Genomic DNA, 27648 nt, shown 5'->3' on the forward strand with positions numbered 1-27648 from the left:
ATAGTGAGGACTTGATCACACAAGCGTATTTGCGTACATAACATGCAGTGAACAGAAGCCATTGATTTCAATGAGTTCATTCACATGATGTATATTTTCACACTGCATGACGTATTTGTTGCGTACTGCGCACCCCAATAGGCCATTGAAGTGAATGGGCCACGCAAATACGTGGTGAATGCGCAGGAGACCTCTGTATTCACTGCATATTTGCACCCCATTTCAATGGGCCCATCTGCGTTCTTTTTTGCGTACGCAAATATACAGGCATAAGCGATTTTCAATTGCGCAAATACGCAGCGTATTTGTGTGACCGAAATACAATTACTCCCGTGTGAATGAGCCCTAATAGTGACCCTGATAGTGGCCCCAGTAAAAATAACAACTCCCACAGTGGCCCAATTAGTAATATTAACCCCCTCAGTAGTTATACCCCCAAAGCAACATTAACCCCCCTCAGTAATAAGCCCCCCTCCAGTAATAATAAGCCCTCATCAGTAATAAGCCCCCCTCAATAATAAGCCCTCCCCTCAGTAATAAGTCCGACTCAGTAATAAGCCCCTCTCAGTAATAATAAGCCCCCCTCAGTAATAAGACCCCCCCTCAGTGATAAGCCCTCCCCCTCAGTAATAATAAGCCCCCCTCAGTAATAATAAGCCCCCCATAGTAATAATAATAAGCCCTCACCCTCAGTAATAATAATTCTCCCCCAACCCATATACTTATCTCCTCGTTGCTGTCAGTGCCACTCCCCCTCTGCTCACGCTGAGCCCGGATGCACACTGACATCAGTGTGTAGCCAGGAACACTTCCTCCCCGAGTCCTCTCCTGTGGAACTAATGAGCAGGACTCTGTAAGGCCATATCATCACTTCCAGGACTGCTTGTTCTTCCTTCCGCTGATGAAAGCTCTTAATGACATTGGCTGGATGGATGTTTGGGGTCGCCAATCAGATGGTATTGTATGATGGATAAGTATTTGCCGGTATTGCTCAGCATTGAGGACACAATTAATCCTGACCAAATCCACACCTCCATTTACTGAAATGCAGCCCCAAACTTGCAAGGAGCCTCCACCATGCTTTACTGCTACCTGCAGACACTCATTATTGTACCGCTCTCCACCAAGCTTCACTGCTGCCTGCAGACACTCATTATTGTACCGCTCTCCACCATTCTTTACTGCTGCCTGCAGACACTCATTATTGTACCGCTCTCCACCATGCTTCACTGCTTGCTGCAGACACTCATTGTACAATTCTCCATCATGCTTCACTGCTGCCTGCAGACACTCATTATTCTACAGCTCTCCACCATGCTTCACTGCTGCCTGCAGACACTCATTATTGTACTGCTCTCCCCCATGCTTCACTGCTGGCTGCAGAACCATTATTCTACAGCTCTCCCCATGCTTCACTGCTGCCCGCAGACACTCATTATTGTATCGCTCTCCCCCATGCTTCACTGCTGCCTGCAGACACTCATTGTACAATTCTCCATCATGCTTTACTGCTGCCTGCAGACACTCATTATTCTACAGCTCTCCACCATGCTTCACTGCTGCCTGCAGACACTCATTATTCTACAGCTCTCCCCCATGCTTCACTGCTGCCTGCAGACACTCATTATTGTACTGATCTCCACCATGCTTCACTGCTGCCTGCAGACACTCATTATTGTACCGCTCTCCACCATGCTTCCTTGCTGCCTGCAGACATTCATTATTCTACAGCTCTCCACCATGCTTCACTGCTGCCTGCAGACACTCATTATTATATCACTCTCCACCATGCTTCACTGCTGCCTGCAGACACTCATTATTGTACCTCTCTCCACCATGCTTCATTGCTGCCTGCAGACACTCATTGTACAATTCTCCACCATGCTTCACTGCTGCCTGCAGACACTCATTATTGTACCGCTCTGCCCCATGCTTCACTGCTGCCTGCAAACACTCATTGTACAATTCTCCACCATGCTTCACTGCTCATTATTCTACAAGCTCTCCACCATGCTTCACTGTTGCATGCAGACACTCATTATTGTATCGCTCTCCACCATGCTTCACTGCTGCCTGCAGACACTCATTGTACAATTCTCCACCATGCTTCACTGCTGCCTGCAGACACTCATTATTGTACCGCTCTGCCCCATGCTTCACTGCTGCCTGCAAACACTCATTGTACAATTCTCCACCATGCTTCACTGCTCATTATTCTACAAGCTCTCCACCATGCTTCACTGTTGCATGCAGACACTCATTATTGTATCGCTCTCCCCCATGCTTCACTGCTGCCTGCACTGATTATTCTACAGCTCTCCCCCATGCTTCACTGCTGCCTGCAGACACTCATTATTCTACAGCTCTCCATCATGCTTCACTGCTGCCTGCAAACACTTCTTATTGTACCACTCTCCACCATGCTTCACTGCTGCCTGCAGACACTCATTATTGTATCGCTCTCCACCATGCTTCACTGCTGCCTGCAGACACTCATTATTCTACAGCTCTGACCCAAGCTTCACTGCTGCCTGCAGACACTCATTATTGTACCGCTCTCCACTATGCTTCACTGCTGCCTGCAGACACTCATTGTACAATTCTCCATCATTTTTACTGCTGCCTGCAGACACTCATTATTCTACAGCTCTCCATTATGCTTCACTGCTGCCTGCAGACACTCCTTATTGTACCACTCTCCACCATGCTTCACTGCTGCCTGCAGACACTCATTATTGTAGCGCTCTCCACTATGCTTCACTGCTGCCTGCAGACACTCATTATTGACCGCTCTCCCCCATGCTTCACTGCTGCCTGCAGACACTCATTGTACAATTCTCCATCATTCTTTACTGCTGCCTGCAGACAATCATTCTACAGCTCTCCACCATGCTTTACTGCTGCCTGTAGACACTGATTATTCTACCACTCTCTATCATGCTTCACTGCTGCCTGCAGACACTCATTATTCTACAGCTCTCCATCATGCTTCACTGCTGCCTGCAGACACTCCTTATTGTACCACTCTCCACCATGCTTCACTGCTGCCTGCAGACACTCATTATTGTAGCGCTCTCCACTATGCTTCACTGCTGCCTGCAGACACTCATTGTACAATTCTCCATCATTCTTTACTGCTGCCTGCAGTCACCCATTCTACAGCTCTCCCCCATGCTTCACTGATGCCTGCAGACACTCATTATTGTACTGCTCTCCACCATGCTTCACTGCTGCCTGCAGACACTCATTATTGTACCACTCTCCACCATGCTTCACTGCTGCCTGCAGACACTCATTATTCTACAGCTCTCCATCATGCTTCACTGCTGCCTGCAGACACTCCTTATTGTACCACTCTCCACCATGCTTCACTGCTGCCTGCAGACACTCATTATTGTAGCGCTCTCCACCATTCTTTACTGCTGCCTGCAGACACTCATTATTGTACCGCTCTCCACCATGCTTCACTGCTTGCTGCAGACACTCATTGTACAATTCTCCATCATGCTTCACTGCTGCCTGCAGACACTCATTATTCTACAGCTCTCCACCATGCTTCACTGCTGCCTGCAGACACTCATTATTGTACTGCTCTCCCCCATGCTTCACTGCTGGCTGCAGAACCATTATTCTACAGCTCTCCCCCATGCTTCACTGCTGCCCGCAGACACTCATTATTGTATCGCTCTCCCCCATGCTTCACTGCTGCCTGCAGACACTCATTGTACAATTCTCCATCATGCTTTACTGCTGCCTGCAGACACTCATTATTCTACAGCTCTCCACCATGCTTCACTGCTGCCTGCAGACACTCATTATTCTACAGCTCTCCCCCATGCTTCACTGCTGCCTGCAGACACTCATTATTGTACTGATCTCCACCATGCTTCACTGCTGCCTGCAGACACTCATTATTGTACCGCTCTCCACCATGCTTCCTTGCTGCCTGCAGACATTCATTATTCTACAGCTCTCCACCATGCTTCACTGCTGCCTGCAGACACTCATTATTATATCACTCTCCACCATGCTTCACTGCTGCCTGCAGACACTCATTATTGTACCTCTCTCCACCATGCTTCATTGCTGCCTGCAGACACTCATTGGACAATTCTCCACCATGCTTCACTGCTGCCTGCAGACACTCATTATTGTACCGCTCTGCCCCATGCTTCACTGCTGCCTGCAAACACTCATTGTACAATTCTCCACCATGCTTCACTGCTCATTATTCTACAAGCTCTCCACCATGCTTCACTGTTGCATGCAGACACTCATTATTGTATCGCTCTCCCCCATGCTTCACTGCTGCCTGCACTGATTATTCTACAGCTCTCCCCCATGCTTCACTGCTGCCTGCAGACACTCATTATTCTACAGCTCTCCATCATGCTTCACTGCTGCCTGCAAACACTTCTTATTGTACCACTCTCCACCATGCTTCACTGCTGCCTGCAGACACTCATTATTGTATCGCTCTCCACCATGCTTCACTGCTGCCTGCAGACACTCATTATTCTACAGCTCTGACCCAAGCTTCACTGCTGCCTGCAGACACTCATTATTGTACCGCTCTCCACTATGCTTCACTGCTGCCTGCAGACACTCATTGTACAATTCTCCATCATTTTTACTGCTGCCTGCAGACACTCATTATTCTACAGCTCTCCATTATGCTTCACTGCTGCCTGCAGCCACTCCTTATTGTACCACTCTCCACCATGCTTCACTGCTGCCTGCAGACACTCATTATTGTAGCGCTCTCCACTATGCTTCACTGCTGCCTGCAGACACTCATTATTGACCGCTCTCCCCCATGCTTCACTGCTGCCTGCAGACACTCATTGTACAATTCTCCATCATTCTTTACTGCTGCCTGCAGACAATCATTCTACAGCTCTCCACCATGCTTTACTGCTGCCTGTAGACACTGATTATTCTACCACTCTCTATCATGCTTCACTGCTGCCTGCAGACACTCATTATTCTACAGCTCTCCATCATGCTTCACTGCTGCCTGCAGACACTCCTTATTGTACCACTCTCCACCATGCTTCACTGCTGCCTGCAGACACTCATTATTGTAGCGCTCTCCACTATGCTTCACTGCTGCCTGCAGACACTCATTGTACAATTCTCCATCATTCTTTACTGCTGCCTGCAGTCACCCATTCTACAGCTCTCCCCCATGCTTCACTGATGCCTGCAGACACTCATTATTGTACTGCTCTCCACCATGCTTCACTGCTGCCTGCAGACACTCATTATTGTACCACTCTCCACCATGCTTCACTGCTGCCTGCAGACACTCATTATTCTACAGCTCTCCATCATGCTTCACTGCTGCCTGCAGACACTCCTTATTGTACCACTCTCCACCATGCTTCACTGCTGCCTGCAGACACTCATTATTGTAGCGCTCTCCACTATGCTTCACTGCTGCCTGCAGACACTCGTTGTACAATTCTCCATCATTCTTTACTGCTGCCTGCAGACACCCATTCTACAGCTCTCCCCCATGCTTCACTGCTGCCTGCAGACACTCATTATTGTACTGCTCTCCACCATGCTTCACTGCTGCCTGCAGACACTCATTATTGTACCACTCTCCACCATGCTTCACTGCTGCCTGCAGACACTCATTATTGTACGGCTCTCCACCATGCTTCACTGCTACCTGCAGACACTCATTATTGTAACGCTCTCCACCATGCTTCACTGCTGCCTGCAGACACTCCTTATTGTAACGCTCTCCACCATGCTTCACTGCTGCCTGCAGACACTCCTTATTGTAACGCTCTCCACCATGCTTCACTGCTACCTGCAGACACTCATTATTGTAACGCTCTCCACCATGCTTCACTGCTGCCCGCAGATACTCATTATTGTACCGCTCTCCAGCCCTTCACCAAACAAACTGCCTTCTGTTACAGTTAGTATTTTACATTTTGACTCATCAGTCCAGAGCACCTGCTGCCATTTTTCTGTAACCCAGTCCTTATGTTTTTATGCATAGTTGAGTCACTTGTTTTATATTGAACGTATAGATTTTTGGACGCAATTCTTCCATGAATACCACGTCTGACCAGATTAACCCGAACAATAGATGGGTGTACCTGGGTCTACTGCTTTCTGCCAGTTCTAAGCTGCTGGCATTTCTGAACATCTTTTGATTTCATTCAAAAAGCTTTATTGTGACAAAGGAGTCAATGCATAGATGACAATAATAAACATCTGAACAATGAGAGAATTGTAACCCAGAAACCGTGTAAACATCATACATCTTATATCATAGAACCTTGATGGACAGCTTCCGATTTCAAAGGGAAGTAAGCATGATGTGTCTTTCATCTGCTGCACTAAGTTTTCTTGGCCGACCGCTGCATCTAAAGTCGTCAACGTTGCTGGTTTCTTTGTGCTTCTTCAAAAGGAGCTTAAGCAGCACATTCTAAAACCCTAGTGAGCTCTGAAATATTTGCCCAGGAGAAACCGTGATGATGCAGTAACCTTGCTGCTGTTTTCAATCTTGCCATGTTGTATGACTGTGAAATAAAACTGTCTTCCACAACCTCACCCTTGTAGCAGAGTTTGGCTGTTCCTCAAGCAGTTTTCAATCTCTTACACAGCTGTTTCTGTTTCAGTTAATGACTGTGTTTCAACCTATATATGAAAAAAATGTTCTTTATTCTTTCCTGCTTAGTATAATTGGTTAATCATACAGCTGACTATAATCCTGCAAAATACCCGATTTTGTACAAGAGTACCTAAAAGAATTGACGTTGTTTTGAAGGCAAAGGATGGTGATGAAGGCAGCCCCTGGGTTTCATCAGGGCTATGATCAGGTTCTGACCTACGGCTTGCCTTGGGTAAGTCTTGCTCAGCAGGGGGGGCGGCTTCAGCGATGATGCAGGACCACTTTCTATCTAAGCGGTCGTCTGAAGGGCTACTGTTTGAGCAGGAACCTCTTGTTCATACCAGAGATCATCGGCATGATCACACAACTGAAGGACTGCAGCCCAAGTTTTCAGCAAAAGACAGGAACTCAGCCATTGGGCTGGTAAGCCTTAATGAACGGCCGGCAGTCATCAATGGGCTGGAAAAACAAGTTCGGGATAGAAACTGAACACTGGATGATGTTGCACAGAGTTCAGTGAGGTTGTGGAACCACATGACAAGGCGGAACCACCAGGAACGGAGGCCACAAAGTGACTGTCGTAAATTTCATCTCTCATCTCTGATCTTGGTCCAACAGTCCAGCATTCCTTCATTGAAATTTAAAGAATACCGGCTGTTTTTGGCTCCTTATGGCAGCTGACAACGGCCCCATATAGTGCTATATGGAGAAGTTATATGGACTAGTCATCAGCTGATGGATGGAACTGAAAATGGCCCAAGATAAAAGTGCAGGTACTCTTTACCTTTGTATATCCAAATCCGGGGACCGAATACTGTGGTGCTGGTGAAATGTACATCCGAAACCTTTCTGCATTAATAAGTCTCCATCTGATGCACCTAGCATAACCTTTCTGTATACAGTGTAACACAACCTGCGTTCCCACGCTCAAATCACGACTCCTCTGAACCAATGAATAGAAAATTGTTGCATTATAAAAACACAGAAGATTATGGTTGATGTCTGTATTTCTAGCATTCTTCCACCAGAGGTCAGTATTGTCCAGACACATCAAATTAGTTGACGCTACAATATAATAATGATATAAGTAATTACAATATCAGAGCAAAAGGATCATTTATTATGGAGAACCTACCCCTAGTAGGAAGGCTCTGGTACCCTGTTCTACCGCGTCTAGCCTGGATACAAGATGTGATACAGGGGGCATGGAGGCTCTAGTACCCTGTTGTACCACCTCTAGCTTGGATACAAGATGTGATATGGGAGGCATGGAGGCTCTAGTACCCTGTTGTACCACGTCTAGCTTAGATACAAGATGTGATACAGTGGGCATGGAGGCTCTAGTACCCTGTTGTACTGCCTCTAGCTTGGATAAAAGATGTGATAGGGCAGGCATGGAGGCTCTAGTACCCTGTTGTACCGCCTTTAGCTTAGATACAAGATGTAATACGGACGGGTATGGAGGCTCTAGTACCCTGTTGTACCGCCTTTAGCTTGGATACAAGATGTGATACGGGCAGGCATGGTGGCTCTAGTACCCTGTTGTACCGCCTTTAGCTTGGATACAAGATGTGATATAGGTGGGCATGAATGTTCTACTACCCTGTTGGGCCACCTCAAGCTTGGATACAAGATATGATATGGACGGGCATGGAGGCTCTAGTACCTTGTTGTACCGCCTCTAGCTTAGACACAAGATGTGACATGGGCAGGCATGAATGTTCTAGTACCGTTGGGCCACCTCTAGCTTGGCTACAAGATGTGATATGGGCAGACATTGAGGCTCTAGTACCCTGCTGTACTACCACTAGCTTGGATGCAAGATGTGATAAGGTGGTCACGGAGGCTCTAGCACCCTGTTTTACCGCCTCTAGCTTGGATACAAGATGTGATACGGGCAGGCATGGAGGCTGTAGTACCCTGCTATACTACCACTAGCTTGGATACAAGATGTGATACGGGTGGGCATGGAGGCTCTAGAACGCTGTTGTACCGCCTCTAGCTTGGATACAAAATGCGATACGGGCAGGCATGGAGGCTCTAGTACCCTGTTGTACCGCCTCTAGCTTGGATACAAGATGTGATACGGGCGGGCATGGAGGTTCTAGAACGCTGTTGTACCGCCTCTAGCTTGGATACAAAATGCGATACGGGCAGGCATGGAGGCTCTAGTACCCTGTTGTACCGCCTCTAGCTTGGATACAATATGTGATACGGGCGGGCATGGAGGTTCTAGAACGCTGTTGTACCGCCTCTAGCTTGGATACAAAATGCGATACGGGCAGGCATGGAGGTTCTAGTACCCTGTTGTACCGCCTCTAGCTTAGATACAGGATGTGATACTGGTGGGCATGGAGGCTCTAGTACCCTGTTGTACCGCCTCTAGCTCGGATTTAAGATGTGATATTGGTGGTCATGGAGGCTTTAGTACGCTATTGTATCCTGCAGCATATCGCTCTATATTTGTTGTGCAAATTCGTAGACTGTTAAAGTTGGCGCCCCAGATGTTCCCATAAATGTTCTATTGGTAAAAAAATCTGGTGACCGGGCAGCCACAGAAGTGTGACAATGTTGTGCGGGCTCCTGTGACCCCCTGTGTGCGGCCGAGCTCCACAGTAAAGGCAGGATTGAGGCGCTCACCCTGAGTTCTCCAGACACAAACACAGCCGCCATCAGCGCCCAAACTAAACCTGGATTCATCGCTGAAGACAACCCGGTTCCCCACCGTAGCGCCTAGTTTCATCATTTATGACACCACTGCAAATGGAAGCAACACTGGGTGTCAAAGGCCAAACACATAATAGGCGCTGTGAGACTAAATGTCCTTCAACCAAGCGTCTGGAAATGGTTCAGACAGACATGGGTGTAATGATGGCGCCACCTGTCTCGGGATGGCGGACAACAAAACAGTTGGAGCTTCTTATGCTTGTTGGATGATGAGATGCTTTCTACTGGCGGTCTGTAGGGGGCGTCCTGAGCCCGCTCACCATGTGTGCCCTCACACATCCACCGGACCCAACACCCCCTAACAGTCTGTTCGGATGCTCTTCTCTAGTGGTGGTCTGTAGGGGGCGTCCCGAGCCCGGTCACCCTTGTGCCCTCACACATCCACTGGTTTCAACACCTCCTAACAGTCTGGTCAGAACAGCCGGTGGGGGATAATTCATGGATACGACCATCCAGCTTCTCACATCCTAATAATGCGCCCCCATTAAAGAATGGGGAACCCAAAACAGAACCTTATACTCTACAGGTGGTTTCACAAGGAATTTAGGTGGCGGTTACATAGAGATCAGCGTTTCTCTGTTATGCACCCTAAAATCTTATTTGCTTTTGCAGTTGCTGCCTGACATTAAGTGCTGCCACATAGTGTACTTGTAACAGGAATATCCAAGTTCTTCTCTTCCTCTGCCATCCGGCTCGGAAACAGAAGGTGGTAAAACAGTAAAACAGCAGGGTTGTCGGCATCGGACCACTGTGGACCTACCAGGTTTAAAAAGAAAATTTAAAAAAGGGGGTGGTTGAGCTCCGAGTCATTCTAATTCGGATCTCTGAGACACGGGGGCAAACCACACCGGTTGTCCCTGCCCACTGCATGAAAACTTTTGCGGTCACTGTATATTCTGCAGACAGGGAATCCCTTTAAAGCCAGTGTTAAGGTAAAAGGTAACCAGTCAGATAACACCTCTGGTTGGTTTCAATGGGCACCATCTTGCCCAATATCACGGCAGCCTAAGAGGCGTTTGCTAGGAGCGCTCTGGGGTCCAGTTCACCATAAGCAGGTCTTCTCCATTCAGGACACGAACGCCATTTAATTGACTGAATATGTTTATTCAGAAAGAAACAAAATTTTATTTCCAACAAGATGAAATCATTTCAGCAACAGAATGGAAAGTGTAGCCCCCCTGACCTGTGATGCATCACCCAATAAATTATAATAACCCCCCCATATTAATAAATCTCCAATCAAGAGGACAGACCAGCTTCTATAGAAGCTCCATCATATTATAGTACAAGATACCTGCAGCGAAAATGCTGCGGAGGTCCAGCGTCTGATCCAGGAATATACAAAATGTTACACTCATACATTATGTACAGGAACTGCTTCCATGTTCAAGTCAGGAAGAGATGTAGGAACTTCTACCATGTCCGCCCCCCCCCCCCCCCCAACCCAGGTAACTTGTGCAAAAGAAACACCCACCAGGGCGAGAAGATTGCCATGCGGAGGCTCCTTCTCCTGTGCTACAGGATGCGGCGGCCTCTTGCAGCACAGAGTCATGAAGAAATACTGTAAACCTCCTGGCCATAGACTCATCGGATTCAACGTCATGTAGAGTAATGGGACTCGGGATCATCATCGTGTTCATAGCACAGCCTCAAAAAGTGCTCAAACTTGTCTGTATATAAGGATAGAAAACGCTGTTGAGTATAAACCAGACACAAACCGTTATATCCAAAAGGAGCCAAATGTAAGAAGGACCCATAATAAAGCCATCATGTCGCCAATAACCATGAACGGACATCGCGTGCCTCCATGTGAAACTAGTTTGTAGTAAGCCAATAAACTGTATAGAGTCCCAGCATGGCTGCATATATTGGAGATAGGCTGGGTACATCTTAAAGAGGTATTCCCATCTCGGCAAGTTATCCTCTATTCATAGGGGATAACAGGATAGGGGATAACGTACCGATCAGTCGAGTCCGATAGCTGAGACCCTCATCGAACCAGAGAAATCACAACCGGCGAGTTTGGAAGTTTTGACAGCAGTGGCTATGACTCTGCGCAACCGTGCTATTCACTTCGATGAGACCACCGATGAGAACAAAGTTCAAGCAATCACTGGTAGTCCTAGGAAGGTGAAAAGGACAGCTAGAAATCGCCGAGCGCTTGAACTCTGCCATCTCTAGCAGTTCTCATTAAAGCGTATGGCACAATGGGGCACATGTGAGGCCACTGCTTTAAGGGATGCGCTGGGGGTGATTTCTCAAGTTGGGAATATTCCTTTAAATCCCTCCTGAAAAATCTGATTAATAATGCAGAAGTGACGGCTGTCGATCCGCTGCAGCACTGTTGTGGGAGACAGACTGGTTGCTAGCGTCAGGAAAATCTGATTACTAATGCAGGCAGAGATGGAAAGCACACAATGTGATCGCTGCCAAGCTACTGCCGCTCCTCTGCTGCTAGCACAGCGCCAATCCAGCTTTATCGTGAGACAGACTGGGTGCCGGGGATATACTGCCTGACTACCGCAGCTTTACTTAAGTGTTGTCACGCAGGGAATCCTTAGCAACAGGTGTCTCAGAAAACTGAAGGCCAAAGTGGCACAGAGCAGGCCAGGAGCCCATGCTGTATTAATCAGATTTTTTTTAATATTAAAGTGGAGGATTTTCTTGAAAATCTAAAATGTATCATTTGTAAGTGTCTGATAAACTATATATTCTGCAATGAAAAGTTGTGGCGCGACATTAAAAGGGGTTTTGTCACAACCACTGGGCTTGATGTAAAATACTAAATAGACTGTACTCCAATCTCTTCTGCTTCCCTGGGACACAGCTGATAGTCTCCCACAGCCATGCCTCATGGTATGTACATCCAGTGGAAGTCAGGTGACCACTGTAGCCAATCAGAAGCTCCAGTGTCACAGTCCTGAACTCCTGGCATCACGGAGACCAGGATGTGAGCGCTGATGCCAGGAGTTTGAACCGTGCCGCTACGGCCTCTGATTGACTGCATGCTCACCTGACGTCTACCGGATGTCTACAGCGGCGCCAGGGATGTGGGAGCTGAGCAGCTGTGTCATGGGGTAGACGATAGTAAATATAGTCCATTCTTTAATTTTACGCAGGGCCCAGCCATTAGAACTTTTTAGTGGTAGTGACAACCCCTGTAAACCAAACCTCCTTCTAGAACAGTATTACAACTTCAAAAAAGGAACAGATTCCATCAGAGCTAGAAAGTGAACCCCAAGAGGAAAACCTACAATGTGTCCTTTATTTCATATGCTGTAATGTGACTAAGCAACCGGGACCCTGTTAAAACTCTTATCTAAAACCTTTATATACCTGGTCTACTGCATGGCCGCCAAAGACGGTAAACGTAGCGCACTGCACGGAACACACTACTCGGGTGCCACCACGTTTCGTTGGCATTGACGAGATTTTTGGACATTTACCGGGCGGTGCTCATAAGTTTTAGTCAACACTGCATAACATCTTCACTATCCTTAATTGTTCACCTTCCGACTAGCCCCTCTGTGCCCTTTGGTAGCCAGTCTTTATCCTTCTGCGCCCGTAAAACCACCATAGTGTCAGTTTCTCTCCTTCATTCTTGATCATTTCAGGTCTATTTCACATTAAACATTAGTATTAGGGCGGTTTAGAAAAAAAAAAAAAAGGGAGGCAGCGGTATATTATTGGCAAAGATTAATTTACCTAACCCCAATGAGCTTAAGAAAACAAAGCAGTGTGTAGTAATCTAGTAGCCCGGGCTACATGCCTTCTGGGTGGACTGCCTTGGACAATGCCATTTCAAACTGATAACATCCCTCCATCATTATTGCAGATACAAACCCGTCCCTCCTTAATGCCGCAGCTCAGACAATAAGGTAGACATTGTCCCAGCCCGTTACAATCCCCAGCAGCTGAAGACCCAACCGTCCCATCCCCAAGTGACCGCATCTCCTGTGCACGTGGAGACCATCAGTCACAGTCCAGAGAGGAGAAGGAAAGGAAGTGGTGGATTGGATAAAAGGGACTGTCCATCTCAGACTACCATAATCCGGACCTCATCATTCTCATCCACTCGGTAGAAGAAAGGGATGCAGGGATTGTGGAGTAAGGAACCGGGACGTTCTTGGGGGTTCTGAATTTCACGTAGAAGCTGCATGATCTGCTTGGCCGTGGGGTCTTCGGAACTTGGGGCAGCGTTTAACCCTTCTTGAACAGAAGACAATGGAGAAACTCTCTGAGCTTTCTCCTCTTCTGCATCCTCTAATAGACTAACTTCCTCCAGTGCTGTGAAGAGAAGACGGGCCATTAGGAGTTACAACACGACAATCAACTGCATTAGAAATCTAATGCTTCAATACTTGGCATGTGTTCATTATTAAATGGGGTTTTCAGGACTAAACCTCTTCCTGTCATCTATTTGGCTATACATGTCCCAAGTGAACACGTGCCATGCAGTTAGGATGTATATAGACATCAACAGCCGAGCCGGCTCCATACACAGCAGATAGCAGCTGTCTGACAGCTGGAAACTGGCCATGACTGGACATCACACAGATCGCAGCTGTTTAACGTTTAAATGCCGCCGTCAATGCCAATAAGGGCATGTCTACCGCAATAAGATCACGGGGGTGCCGTCTGGGTGTCATGGCAGATCCCTGGGATGCCGCGATTGTTTGCTTATTTAGACATGCCTGTGGTACGTATTTAATAGGAAGCCTGTTAATATACAATATAATGCAATACTATAGTATTGCATTATACTGTATTACCGATCCAAACAGTGAAAGTGAGAATACCAGAATTGCATAATGTGACCTGGACACGGGCACATCAGCGACCCTTGGTCATGAAAGGGTGAGCCTAGCCGTGTCACTTACCTTCCCCGGTAATCATATCCAACTCCATTGGCCTATGTGCACTCTGTGCCATCTGCCCCAGCTCCTTGGAATCCCTCGTAACCTCCACGTACTTCTTGTACCATTCATTCCTCTCAGCCACCAGTCTCATGACCAAGACCTGCAGTTCCAACAACTTGGCCTGGGCAGAGAGAAGACAAACAGTTACTGGGACTCTGTTCTTACAGTCAGGGCTTCTCACTGAGCCCAACACTTGTGTTCTTACCAACCTTCATCTCTTCTTTGTCCTGGGCCAGCCGACTGATGTACTCCTCCTTCTCACTGTGTCGCTGCTTCAAGATGGCTCTCTGACTCTGATAAAGTGCGATATATTCCCCTGTGAGCAGAAGTGAGAAGAGCGTCATTCAATGCCTTGTAGATGCGCTAGGACACACTTTATAGATAGAACACACTTAGGATCCTTTCAGACGGGACGCTAAAGAGCCAGACAGTCGTTCCAGCGATAATCGCTCCTGTGCTTTCCCACAGTGGCGATGATCGATCACTGAATGGAGGTGAAGAGGGCTGCAGAACACTCTGGCTGACCGCCTCCATTCAGTAAGCTAGGAGTCATTCATAGTTTACATGGGCCTGCTTCTTTACACGACCGATTTTATTTTTTCTGCCTGCAGAAACTGAACGACGAATGGTAAGCCAACAAATAATCATTAGTCGTTCAGTCACTGGCAGCAGTTAGACTGAACAACTCATTCAGGTTCCTGCCATCCAGTGAGAATCTGAATTAGCCCATGTAAAAGGGATCTTAGTCTTAAAGGGGTTGTCTCACAAATAGACATGCATCACCTACTCACAGGAAAGGTATTAAGTATCCAATTGCAGGAGGCGCCACCACTGGGAGCCGCACAATCATTACAAGAGAGATCCCCCTATTTCTCCTCACTGCGTCCCGCCATTCTATTCAGAGTGTACAGGGGATTGATGTATAGCACCTCAGAAGGGTCAGAAACGGGGAGACGCATGTCCTCCATTTTAGTGATCAGTATGGGTTCCAGCAGTGGGGTCTCTGGCAATAGGATCACATATTCTGTGACCAGGTAAGAAATGACGACTGTGAAACAAGTTACTATATAAAAAGGTTCTGCATGTAAAGTGTCTTAGAAAAAGGTCATTAACACGGTGGCCAGATGCCATGACTGCTGCCAAGCTGCCGCCCTCTTTCTGTGCCGGCAACAAAGGGCCAATGGGTATACTGCTTAGGCCTCATGTCCACTGGGAAATGTTTATTTTAAATCCACAGCGCTTCTCCCGCATGCGGATCCGCGCCCCATAGGGATGCATTGGACACCCGCAGGTAGTTAAATACCTGCGGATGTCATTTTTCCCGTCAGGCGCGGATCCGCGTGCAGGAAAAAAAATGGACATGCTCCATTTTCTTGCGGGTCTCCCGCGGGCTTCTTTTGAAGCCTATGGAAGCCGTCCGGATCTGCGGGAGACCTAAAATCAGAATAAACTCACCTGCTGCGGGCCGTGCATGTCTTCGCTTCTTCGCTGCCGGATCTGCTTTCTTCGGCCCGGCGCCGGCGTGTCGAGCACATCCGCCGGGCCCAAGAAAGAAGATCCGGCCGCAAAGAAGGGAAGACATGCACGGCCCGGAGCAGGTGCGTTTATTCTAATTTCAGCCCTCATGTCCGCGGGGAAGGAGGGACCCGCTGCGGATTCTCCATGGAGAATCCGCAGCGGGCCTGATTTTCCCCGTGGACATGAGGCCTAAAGGGCGTTTTCCCAAGTGGCGTATTCTGGTGCCAATTTAGGCCACAGGTGTAGGTATTGAATCCATGACCACAAACCTATAGTATCAGTTTCCCCAGAAAGCTGTATACACCGGTGCTCCAACTCCTCCACCCGATCCTTCAGCTCCACTCTCTCCTGCATCAGGTCAGTGAAGCGGAACTAAGACCCGATAACAAAGGAGAAAAGAAAGACTATTAGGAATCGTTATACAACCTACAAGAGTAACATCACTGGACACGGTAATACAACTTACCTGCAGCTTCTCCATAGCACTCTGCAAGGCATCATAGACTTCTCTGGGAACACTGTCCATACCGAGTTCTGTCAGCAAGACACACAGGGGACATCAGCGAGTACTAAGCAAGTAGCAATGTTCATAAGTTGTACTACAATGATATTAGAGGCACCGTGGGATTATAGGGGTACCTACATGTCAACATATACTGAATGGCCACTTTATTAGGGACTAACACCTAGTACCGCAGTGGGCCTCCTTCAGAGGCACAGTAATTTGTCATGGCATGGATCCCACTAGGTGTTGAGATTGTTCTACAGAAATATCGGCCCCTGCGGACAGGAAGCTTCTTGTAGTTGCTGATAATTAGATGGAGGTGCTGACATGTTCAGCTAATCCCACCTCGTCTTAGAGATGCTCTATAGGATTATGATTTGGGGACAGTGACAGCTGTGGAAGGAAAACTTGCCACCATGTTCCCAGAACCAATCCATGGCTATAACAGCCTAGTGCATTGTCCTACTAAAGGTGTCCTTCTGCCATAGGCTAAACAGCTGCCAAGAAGGCATTAACTTGGTCGGCCACATTGCTCAGGTAAGCCCTAGTGTTCAAATGTCCATCAGCAGGCATCAGAGGACAGGGGTGTGCCAAGAAAACATCCCCCACACCCCTACTGCACCTCCACCAGTCCGACAGAATGGGGGTCATTGGTTCATGCTGCTTGCAACAAATTCTGACCTGCCATCAACACGGGGCAACAAATCTGGATTCATCTGACCAGGCGATGCTTTTCCACTGCTCAGCAATACAATTTTTGCTCTCTTTTGCCCACCTTTGTTCCTCTTACAGTGCCCAGACATGTTAGTTGGAGCACTAGTGTTGTATTTTGGCTGCCGTTTGCATGACTGTGCTGCGCCTGTTCAGAGCAATTCTTGACATCTTCCTCTGATCCCTTTTCGGTGACTAGTGATTTCTGTCCAAAGGATCCCCTTTTGCCGGATGTTTCCCTCAATCATGCTGTTCTAGATATACTCTCCACAGTTCTGCATGAGACTGTGGAGAGTTCCCCACAAGGTTGGCAGTGAGGCCCCGGCTAGTCTAGCACCGATGACCCGGCCTCGTTGGAAGTCACTCAGATCGCTGGATTTTCCCATCTAATGTGGATTCACCTTGAAACTGATCCATGGAGAACTTGCCGCGCGATTTTCTGCTGCACTGCGGGGTCACAGGCATAATTTCTGTACAGGGAAGCACCAATCGTGAAAGGGCTGGAGGTCTAATAAAGTGGCCAGTCAATGTATATAAAGCAGCAGTTAGAAATTCACAAAGTGCCCCCTAAGGGAGCTGAATGCCCCCCTGTACATGTGAAGCATGTAGTGTTTTAACAATTAGAAGTATACCATTTGGGAACACTACTTTTTGTAGTTCCCTGAAGGATCTTAACCCTTATGTAATACTTTACTATACAAGTGTGGACTGGGATATCAGACGCATCCTCTACCTGCGGAGCGATGGGGAGGCATGGACATTTGCTGCTGTCTCAGCTCCGATATCTCCTGCAGGAGCCGCTTACAATTCCTCTTCTGCTCGGTGAGCTGCCTCTCCACTTCATCTCGCTCTCCCTGTAACTTAGAGAGGGCAGAAGACAGGAATGCCATCTGCATGAGAAAAAGCAAAAGCATGGCATGGTCAGTGGCACAGATCTAAAAGCTGGGCATGTCTGATCACTAACGAGAGGCCAGTCTGAGCTGCAGCCATAAACACCAACCATTTCTTCTCTACTTTCAAAATCTTCAGGAATAACCAGTGACGATTTAGGGATTTCATCTTCATATTCTTTGCTCTCCACGCCGTCCCCTGAGGAACACAGATATGCAGTTGGTTCCAACTCTAGCACCACAAAGAGTAACAAGAATACTACATGACACCCATTACCTTCCATGCGGCTCAGAACTCTGCTTTCTGGCTCGTTGCGAATCTGCATCATCTGCGCTTTTAGCTCTTGGTTTTCTTTGGTAAGAAGCTCCAGGTTTACCTGGAAAGTAAAGCAAAAGGTCAAAATAGGCTTCAAAAGAAAGAAAGACATTGGTTTCTCTTGCTGGGAACAATCACATTTTGCTCTACCAGCTAACGCGGTTGCACGTTTTTCGTTTTACTGCATACATCATGACCGGGTATAGTAATATTTAACGGGTGCACAACCTTTTCTGATTTGAGTGCCACATTGTCAGATTTAAGAATTATTGCAACCCTTGAGGATGCTTCGAAGGGGTATTACCATCCAAGACATTTATGGCATATGGTAAGTATACCTGATAGGATAGTGTTCTGTGAGTAGGACAGTGGCAGACCCCCTCTTCCCAAAGAGGCAGTAATCGTCCATGCGGCTCTCTACTGTAGCTTAGGAGACTTGCTAGGGAAGTCAAGTGTTTCACTACTCTTGCAAACTAGAATGAAGGTAGCTGCACTCACACATGACCACCTATATAAATCTACTCTTTGTGGTGTGTCAGAGGGGTCAGGAGACCTCTATTCTGGCAAGATATAGGGGTCCCAAAAATGGCCACAGTGCACAATTGGCACCAATCTGTCTGTTCCCACACTACTCGTCACTCTTCTTCAATAAAGCCTCCAGACAGACAAGCATGGAGGTCAGGCACACAGAATGATATGGCAGGCAGTGCACCCCTGACTTAAAGAGATGTCACCTCCTCAGACATACTGGTTTTGATAAAAGGGGTTGTACTACAGTTTACGTCTTACAGATATAGGCTAGATAAAAAAAAAAAAAAAAATCTGATCAGTGGGTGCTCACCCACTGAGGACCCCCCCCCCCCCCCCCGCCCCCCCCAACTGTTCCGGATTATGGGAACCCATGTCTCCCCCCTCCGCCCCTTCTCTTCATTGCACCAAACAGCAGTGACCTGGAGATTAAATGAATTGGCGGTCTAGCATCGGCAGGCACCGCTTCATTCATTTAATTGGGGTTGATGGAAACAGCCAAGTCAGCTACCTCCGACACCCCAAGTGAAGATGAATGGAGCAGCACCATGCATGCATAAATGCCACTCCAGTTAATCTGCCTCTTGATGGGGGACGATGGGGTGCAGTGAGCCCACAGCAATGAGGAGGAGACGGGACACTTGCTGTAAAAATTGCCGAGGGTCTCAGGAGAGAGACCCCTACTGATCAGACTTATTTACCCGTTTATTCCTACAATCAATGCAATGTTCTGACCCCAATGGTCCTTGCCAAGCATAGATGAAAGACCATTTGGTTGCATTGAAAGAAGAACACGTATATTTTCCCGCACCCATGCTGCTGTCACAAATATGTTGAATTCCAAGCTCTGGTGACTATTTAAGCGCCCACATAGCGAGTCCTGTTTTAAATATACAGACACACATACATATTTTTTTCCTCAGATTGACTAAGCAGTGCTGCTGTAATATCAATTTGTCAATTTCTGAACTCTTTTCCGGGGAGAGTAACAGGACTGGCACAACATACAAGCTCAGAGATAAGGTTGTCCACCATTGTTATATTATGAAGAATGCAAATATAATGTTTAAGAGGTCAGGAATCATGTAAAGAAAAGGTTAAGAGCAAGAACTAAATCTGAGATGACTGCGCCTTGGTGATAGAATAGTACTTAGCAGTTTTTATAGTATTTTTCCCGCAGCTCACCCTGCTTTGCTGTAGCTCCTTCAGGTGCAGTTCTGCACTGACTTTGCCCTGCACCTCGTCGTGCTGCAGCCTGTCCATCAGCTGGGCCTGCAGCAGGTACTGCCTCTGGAATTCCTCCCTCTCAATGGTTACTTGTTGGTACGCTGCAGCGTATTGCTGGAGGTGAGCAGAGATCTCATCCCGCTGACTTTGCAGTAGTTGCACGTCCTGTTCTCTTGCTGCAAGCTGGGAGACAGAACTCAGGTCAATGATACAATGCTGAAAACACTGGGGGATCTACTAGTCACCCCCAAACTGTAGGCTCACCTGCTCTTTGAAGTCCCCGATGCTCTCCTGCAGCTGACCCAGCTTCTTGGCTAGTTCTTTCTTCACGTGCTGCTCGCTCTGAAGCCCATTTGTGAGCTCCAAATTTTCGTTTGTCTGCAGGACAATCGCAGTAAAATAATTAACACGAACCTCCCGTGCTCCGTGATCCGCAGCGCCACTGGCCCGCATAAACGTACTGCAAACATGTGACATACCAGTTTGACAAATCCATTCTGAAGTTCAGCAAGGTGTTCCTTCAGCTGTCGGTTCTGGGTCAGCGCCCGGCTGATGGTGGCTTTGTCGCTCTGCATGTTTTCCAGGATCTGCTGTTTATCCACATTATCCTCGCTGTGCCTCTGCAACGTCTTCTCCAGCTCGAGGATCCGCTCCTCCTGCTCCTGGTTCAGGCGGCTCAGCTGGCTGTTGTCCTGCACTTGGGCCTGATACCTGGATTGCAGCTCCAGGAATTCCTGATGTAGTTTTTCAACCTCTTGCTGAAGTGCCACCTCCACTTCTGAAGGGTCTTGGGGTGCGGAAGGTTCCGAGTCAGCCGGTTCTACTGCTGTAAGACAGAAGGATTTCAGATATAGGATGGTTAGGCGGGAGGGAAGGAAATGGTTGGTACATCAAAGCATGCATTTACCTAGATGTAAACAATCTGTATAGTAAGTCAAGTGCTGCATTCAGAAATTCAGTGGACTATAGCGAGTGCAGCTCTGGAGTATAATACAGGATGTAACTCAGGATCAGCACAGCATTAGTAATGCTAATTAGATCTATATACACACACAATGGTAAATGGTAATTTAAGGCTTAGGTACATTTTAACTCTACATACCTGATGCCAGAAGTAGCTCTGTCACTCTGGTCTCCAACTGCTCAACCTGTACCAGGGCGCTCTCTTTTTCTTGACTAACAGTTTGAATCTACAAAGAGAAAAGATAATCAGTTTTGCATATCTGAATGTAAATTAGGGCAAAATAACAGAGGCGACTCCCCAAAACAATTTACAATCTGAAGTAATACAGCCAAGTGTTAGTGGGCCCTGCGCACCCCTTCTGAGTGCTCCATTTACAGGATACAGTTGCTGCAATCTCCTATATAGTGAAAAGGCATTGCATACTCCACAGATTATATGCATTCCGCTCCTATATGCCATTTTACAGTTTGCCAATTCATAAGGAATCTTACTTGCTCGGACAGCTGGCGGACTCTTTCTTGCCAAACTGCCCCTTCTTCCTTCAATTTCTGAACATACTGGTCCCGTTCTGCCTTCAGTTGCTGGAGAGAATCCGACATCTGAAACATGAAATAAAATAAAATGCCCCAAGATGAATGGCTTGTGGTCTTTGTGAGCCGGTATTCCCACAGCTGATCTACTCACACGAGTTCTGTCCGAGAGACCAAACTTGCACAAAAAATGAACTCAATTCGTTTGAATGGGTTTATTCACGCTCGTGTCCCCCCATCGCACAACACACGGACAGAACACCCAAGTGTTGTGTGATGCAAGTTGCGCCAAGTCGCTTTTGGCCATGCTGCGGCCATCTTTAAAGTTTCTGCTGTTTCATCTATATTTGGATCGCTTTTGGCCATGTAAATACAGCCTTGCATGGCGTTTTGAAGACAGTGAAAAACCCAGGACGCACCATTCACGTCATCAATGGACATAGTATCACATATCTAGAATATGAGCGCATATTATATCATGATAATTAATCCCGCAAAGACCTCACAAGCCCTTTTAACATTGGCAGTCCAAGGTCCCAAGCCCAGGGCGACATGTTTTAGGGGGTCAGTTGACTAGGACCCCCGCTGAACTGTTCGCTAGTTCAGCGTGCTTGTGCACAGAGTTGATTTCAGCAGGAAGCAGACAGCCCTGTTCTTACTGCAGTGGCCAAGCTTGGTATTGCAGATTAAGTTTCCATTCATTTCAATAGTAAATTAGCTTGCAATACTAAACCTGGCCTCTATCATAAGAAAGGAGATCTCTGCTTTCTGCACAAATCAGCTAGGCATACAAGTACACTGGCTCCATCTACTATTGATAGGATATCCTTAGGAATAGGTTAACAACTGGACAATCCCTTTAAGGCCAAAGCACTGTGAAATTACCTGTGTTAGCTGAGTGCCAAGTTGGTCTCGCTCTTCAATGACCATCTGTAGCTGCTTGTTCATATCAGGAGCGCCTGTCTGATTGGAAAACTGGGAAGAAACAAGACATTTAGTTAAAACAAATTATATATATCTCAAGAAGTAAAGAAACAAGATCTATAGCAACTAAAGAACGACAACTGGCTTGGAAAAGATGTACAGATTTTTCCGCTGGGGGCTTACCCTGCCAAGCCTTGATCAGCACTTGGCATCTACCTATGGCTTCCAATGTAAGTGTATGGCTTGCATTTTTGACTACAGCCTTCCTACCTGTTGTATCATGAGTTCAGCCATTTCAAGTTTCTTATGCAGATCTCCAAGATCCAGTCTCATGGAGGCATTCTCAGATAGAAGTGCGTTTAGTTTCTCCGACAGTTCAGAGTTCTGCTGCTTCAACTCATCGCTACTCTTACTGCAGAAAAAAAGATGGAGAGAGTGGCATCGGTACTGAAGGACATATCAGAGCTTGAGCGGGTACAAAGGGGGGCAACTAAAGTAATAAACGGAACGGGCGGACTACAATACCCAGAAAAGGTAGTAAAATTGGGATTATTTAGTTTAGAAAAAAAAAGACATCTGAGGGGCGACCGAATAACTATGTATAAATATATCAGGGGACAATCCCATCATCTATTTATACCCAGGACTGTGACAAGGAGGCGCCCTCTACCTCTAGAGGAAAGAAGGTTTCTACACCGACATAGAAGGGGGTTCTTTACTGTAAGAGCAGTGAGACTATGGAACTCTCTGCCTGAGGACGAGGTGATGGAGAACTCGATAAGAGTTCAAGAAGGGCCTGGACGTGTTTCTTGAGCGATACAATATTATATGATATCAAGAAGGAATTTTTTTTCCTAAAAATTGGGAAAATTGGCTTCTACCTCAGTTTTTTTTCCTTCCTCTGGATCAACATTGGGGAATAGGCTGAACTGGATGGACAGATGTCTTTTTTCGGCCTTACATACTATGTTACTATATTAGTGTTACCTATGGAAGGTCAGAGAACTCCATCAAACAAAATCAACTCCCACCTGTTTTTTAAGGATTCCAGACGAAGGCTGTCCCTCTCTTTCTCCAGTTCTTTGTTCAGCTAGTAAAGAAAGTCAAGAGTTTATGACCAGTATGAGGAGGAAACAGATTAAAGTTTTGTAGCACCAGTATGGCAGATTGTTCACCCCAACATAATGTGTTCCTTTTCATGTCTTTCCTAAAGCAAGGAATGGTTTTAATCCGGCATTAATTTCTTAATAAAATCTTTATAAGGATCACAGCTCAGTTTTTCTGATATGGCGCTCCAAAGGCCCTGTATAGACAGAGTTAAAAGATAAAATTCTGGCTGCCTCCAGCTACCACTAGGGGGAACTTTATACAGTGAACTCAATATGCATTAAGAGTATTCTACAAGGCCCAGGGCTCCCTCTAGTGGTGGCTGCAACCAGTCATGTTGTCTTACAATTACACCTTTACACCAATCCATAGAATTGGTGATGTGTTTGATTGGTAGGGCCCGACCGTTTAACACACAACCGCCTCAAACAACTCCTGGAGGAAAAAGAAGGTCCTTTTACATGCAAAAGATGATGATTAAAGTGTTAATGGACATTAACACTTTATGCAAATACATTGCTAAATCTATCAATCTTTCGGACATCTAAAAGATTATCTTTGCGTGTAAAAGGACCTTAAGTCTGTTTAGGAGGAGGGGGTTCTCTATTAACCCATTTCAATTCAATTTCCCTGCCACCCGCACACTCCCTGAATAGAGTATGTAGGACAGCGCAGCTCTGTCAGAGGCTGTTCTGTAAATGTAGATTACATATGTACAACCGCCTCCGAAATCAGAAAACTGTCCAGCCTTGAGCTAGAAATGGGTGTCTGGTCTCGCCCGACATCAGGGCTATGCAGGGAAATCTGAACGTCAAACGACATCCGACACTGGATTTGAAGTGATCCTCCGGATCTAGACAAACAAAGATGGCTGCACCAGCTTCTCCGACTACCTGAAGCACACTGTGCACTAGTATGCATCATTAGTCCAAGACATTATGTGTTGCTCTAAACTGGCCTCTGCTGGTAAGATGGGCAGTACTGACCAATCAAAAAGCAGTCTGTCGTGTCTTAAAATACCGATACATACCAATGTACATCAGGTAATTGGAGAAGCAATGCGGCTTTCTTTGTATGTTCCGGAACAGAGTGCTTTTAAGGGGTTAACCATTTCTATGCAGGCGGATAGACATTAACAAAATTAACTGGCACAGAATTTTGTAACAAAAACTGATATGCTCATACAGCGGCTTCCAAGGCATCCTTTTCTGCGTGGAGTCCACCTCTAAAACAGCGGCTATTCTGACACTTCTTTTGCAGCGAATTCACAGGCGGATTTAGCTCTTTCAACAGGCAAAATCCACATGCGGAGCCTCCGACATGGTTCCGCATGAAGAGACATGAGACGTCTTCACGTGGAAACGCTTTAGCGATGCCGCACGCGGATTTTGCCTATTGACAGAGCTAAATTTCGCAATGAAATATGTGGCTTGGCCCCAGATCTCTGCCGTGGTTTTAGAGGTGAAATTAGTTCAGAAAAGTCTCTGTCGTATTCCGCTGTGTGAACATACATACCCCAAGGGTAAAACACACCATTATAAGGGTGACTACCCACTACAGTTTTTTTTTTCCTGTGAAATTCGCATATTTTTTTTCTGCAGGGGTCTATGGGACTTGTAATGTTACCGCGAAATCGCAATTTTGCGTGATCGCGATTTTAACATTACAAGTCCCATAGACCCCTGCAGAAAAAAAATGCTGCAAATTTCGCAGGGAAAAAAAACAAACTGTAGTGGGTAGTCACCCTAATACCCCAAAAATGGAACTTTAATCAACCCCAAGGTTTGTTCACATGCTGCTGATGGTAAATACTTGAAGTAAGAGGAATAAGTGCATACAGGTGATGAGGAATGGACCTTACCTTTTCTAGCTGCTTCTGCTGAGTAGAAATAGAGGAAAGGGTGCGCTCCAGCTCGGTTACTCTCTGTCGGGTTGACTGTAGACGCATGACCAGATCCTCCACCTCCGCTGCAGCAACACAAAAAAAGGTCAGTGCGCTATAAGGGTTTGCAAGGACTACAAGAAGCTTATACGTATGGTTGGAATTCAATCACTGCCCGGGCGAGAAAAGATTTGATTTGTGGGTTGTCCATCATGTTTGCTGCACTTCTTGCACAGACAGTATATATACACAATGAGATGAAGGGAGAAGATATACCTCCTTTCTGCCGCGCTGCTTGCTGGGTGTAAGACAGGGCAGTCTGAAGTTCTGATTTTTCCGATACCAAAATCCCAATTGTCTGGATGTGAACCTGGATACAAAGCATAAGCGGGTTGAACATTAATGGGAAGGGGTAGCGTTACATATTGGGTGTCCCAACAATCACTGCTGCGCTTTCACATAGGAGTGATGATCCCTCACTGAATGAAGGAAGAGCGCCGGAGCTCTTGCTCACTTGTCCTGTTGGGTCTGGTGTTTACAAGGGATGACAGTTGCCCATAATTACCCTTTTGAACAACTAATTAGACGCTTATCAGCCCGTGTAACCAATAAGATTATAGCTTTAATGAAGTTGCCAATTTTGGATAATCTCTTAGTGAGATTTGCCCCCCTGTGTGTCTCTGAGGCTGGGGTAATTGGTTATTAGCTGGAATCTGTGGAGGGATATGGGTGGACCAAGCAGCAAGTGTTCAATACAACTGTAGGACCAAGTGCCATAGTTGTACCTGTGTTGTCCTGGGCTTTAAACCCTTGCCATTGTAAATGTACAGGGCAGGTTTAAAACGGAACGGGTCACTGGGTTCATGCGGCCCAAACCACGCACAGCATGAACCGGGGACAGATCTGCACGCTGCCCTCATAGAAGCGTCATTCTGAAACGCTGCAGGGTTTCCAAATAAACACACTTTGAAGTTTGCCTTAATCAAACAGGCAAACCTCAAAGTGTGTTGATTTGGAAACCCTGCAGTGTTTCAGACCAGCACATGCGGGCACCGTGCAGATCTGTCCTGATTTATGCTGCCCGTGGTTCAGGGAGCATGAACCCAGTGATTGACTTCCTCCCACTATATTGCAGGACCCTCAAAAGGAAACTTAATATCTGGCTGAGACGAGGAAAGAAAGAAGTAGTTTTGTAACTACTCCCGCCTTCGCTTTTCCAGCCTACATAATTCCAAGTTAGCTCTATGTAGTAAATGATGGACTAGGCGATAACGCGATGGTCATGTGTCCCCTGGCAATGCAGTGATGCTGGGTCTTAGCAGACCAGGATCAGCTCCATTAGCGATTATGTAACACCTATGAATGCCCCCACTACAGTGGGAACTGTAAAATAAAATAGCGAATGCTGTCTGGAGGTTGTTTATAACCTCAGAGGACAATTAAAGTAAAAAAAATAAATACAATTAAAACCCCCCATTGCCCATACCAACCCAAACAGTCATCACGGCGCCATTTACCTGAGACTACACATTATCAAAAATGACGAAAACCAATACTAAGAAGACAAGCCCCGCCGGGTCCTCCAGAGTGATAAATGCTGTTTGCACCCGCTCTTGGGTCATGAACGGTGGATTCCCATCTAAGTGACTGCTAGGAACACAAGGCCAGTATTCTTGGCATGGAGTCTTTCTAGAAGGCCACTCACCTGCAGCTGTTCTCTAAGCGAGCCCTGCTCCTTAGAAAGTTTCTGTTCAAAGTCTTTCCTCTCCTGGGGAGAAAAATAAATGCGGGGAGGACAGGTGAGACAACCTGGATAACCTCATGAGGCCGCCTTCACACAGGCTGTAAGTGCTGCAGAGATTCCACAGCACTTACGGTCCAACCAGCCATGTGGTCAAGTCTTAAGGTACGTTCGTCTGTGCCCAATTTACAGTACATGTTGGTGCAGATCTGCAGCAGATTTAACCCTTTTCAATCTAAATTCAATTGAATCCGAAATCTGCACCAAAATCCGCAACAATTCAGCCATGTGTGAACGCAGCCTCAAACTTTAATCCACATGGTGCGGAAAATGTGCACACTGAATCTGCAGCGTATCTGAAATACGCTGCAGATTTAGGATCCGCAGCACGTCGGCTTCTGCTCAGCATTCTGGAAGCGGATTTCAACTTCTGAAAGGCAAAAAGCTTGAAACCCTCAGCAAAATCCACATCAGTCAGACGTAGATCTGCTGTATATTCGCTGTAGAAAGACCGCAGCGAATACT

General features: G+C 46.7%; 1 protein-coding gene across 4 annotated transcripts in view; it reads right to left on the bottom strand.

Moving 5' to 3' along the window:
* Window positions 1-10444: 10444 nt before the first annotated feature.
* GOLGA2 (golgin A2) overlaps window positions 10445-27648 on the bottom strand; it is a 42583-nt gene continuing 25379 nt past the window's right edge. For all 4 annotated transcript variants that reach the window (XM_066580482.1, XM_066580481.1, XM_066580479.1 and 1 more), the window contains 19 exons: window positions 27088-27150; window positions 25659-25752; window positions 25362-25468; window positions 23425-23483; window positions 22664-22805; window positions 22355-22444; window positions 21431-21538; window positions 21078-21165; window positions 20455-20801; window positions 20240-20353; window positions 19934-20158; window positions 18182-18281; window positions 18015-18103; window positions 17748-17904; window positions 16265-16332; window positions 16068-16170; window positions 14490-14596; window positions 14242-14401; window positions 10445-13648 (listed from right to left, as the gene is read on the bottom strand). In XM_066580482.1, coding sequence (XP_066436579.1) covers window positions 13398-13648; window positions 14242-14401; window positions 14490-14596; window positions 16068-16170; window positions 16265-16332; window positions 17748-17904; window positions 18015-18103; window positions 18182-18281; window positions 19934-20158; window positions 20240-20353; window positions 20455-20801; window positions 21078-21165; window positions 21431-21538; window positions 22355-22444; window positions 22664-22805; window positions 23425-23483; window positions 25362-25468; window positions 25659-25752; window positions 27088-27150 — 2472 coding nt within the window. In that variant the 3' untranslated portion in view covers window positions 10445-13397. The remainder of the gene's footprint in view (window positions 13649-14241; window positions 14402-14489; window positions 14597-16067; window positions 16171-16264; window positions 16333-17747; window positions 17905-18014; window positions 18104-18181; window positions 18282-19933; window positions 20159-20239; window positions 20354-20454; window positions 20802-21077; window positions 21166-21430; window positions 21539-22354; window positions 22445-22663; window positions 22806-23424; window positions 23484-25361; window positions 25469-25658; window positions 25753-27087; window positions 27151-27648) is intronic.

Source organism: Eleutherodactylus coqui, chromosome 10, assembly GCF_035609145.1.
Source record: "Eleutherodactylus coqui strain aEleCoq1 chromosome 10, aEleCoq1.hap1, whole genome shotgun sequence".
Lineage (NCBI taxonomy): Eukaryota > Metazoa > Chordata > Amphibia > Anura > Eleutherodactylidae > Eleutherodactylus > Eleutherodactylus coqui.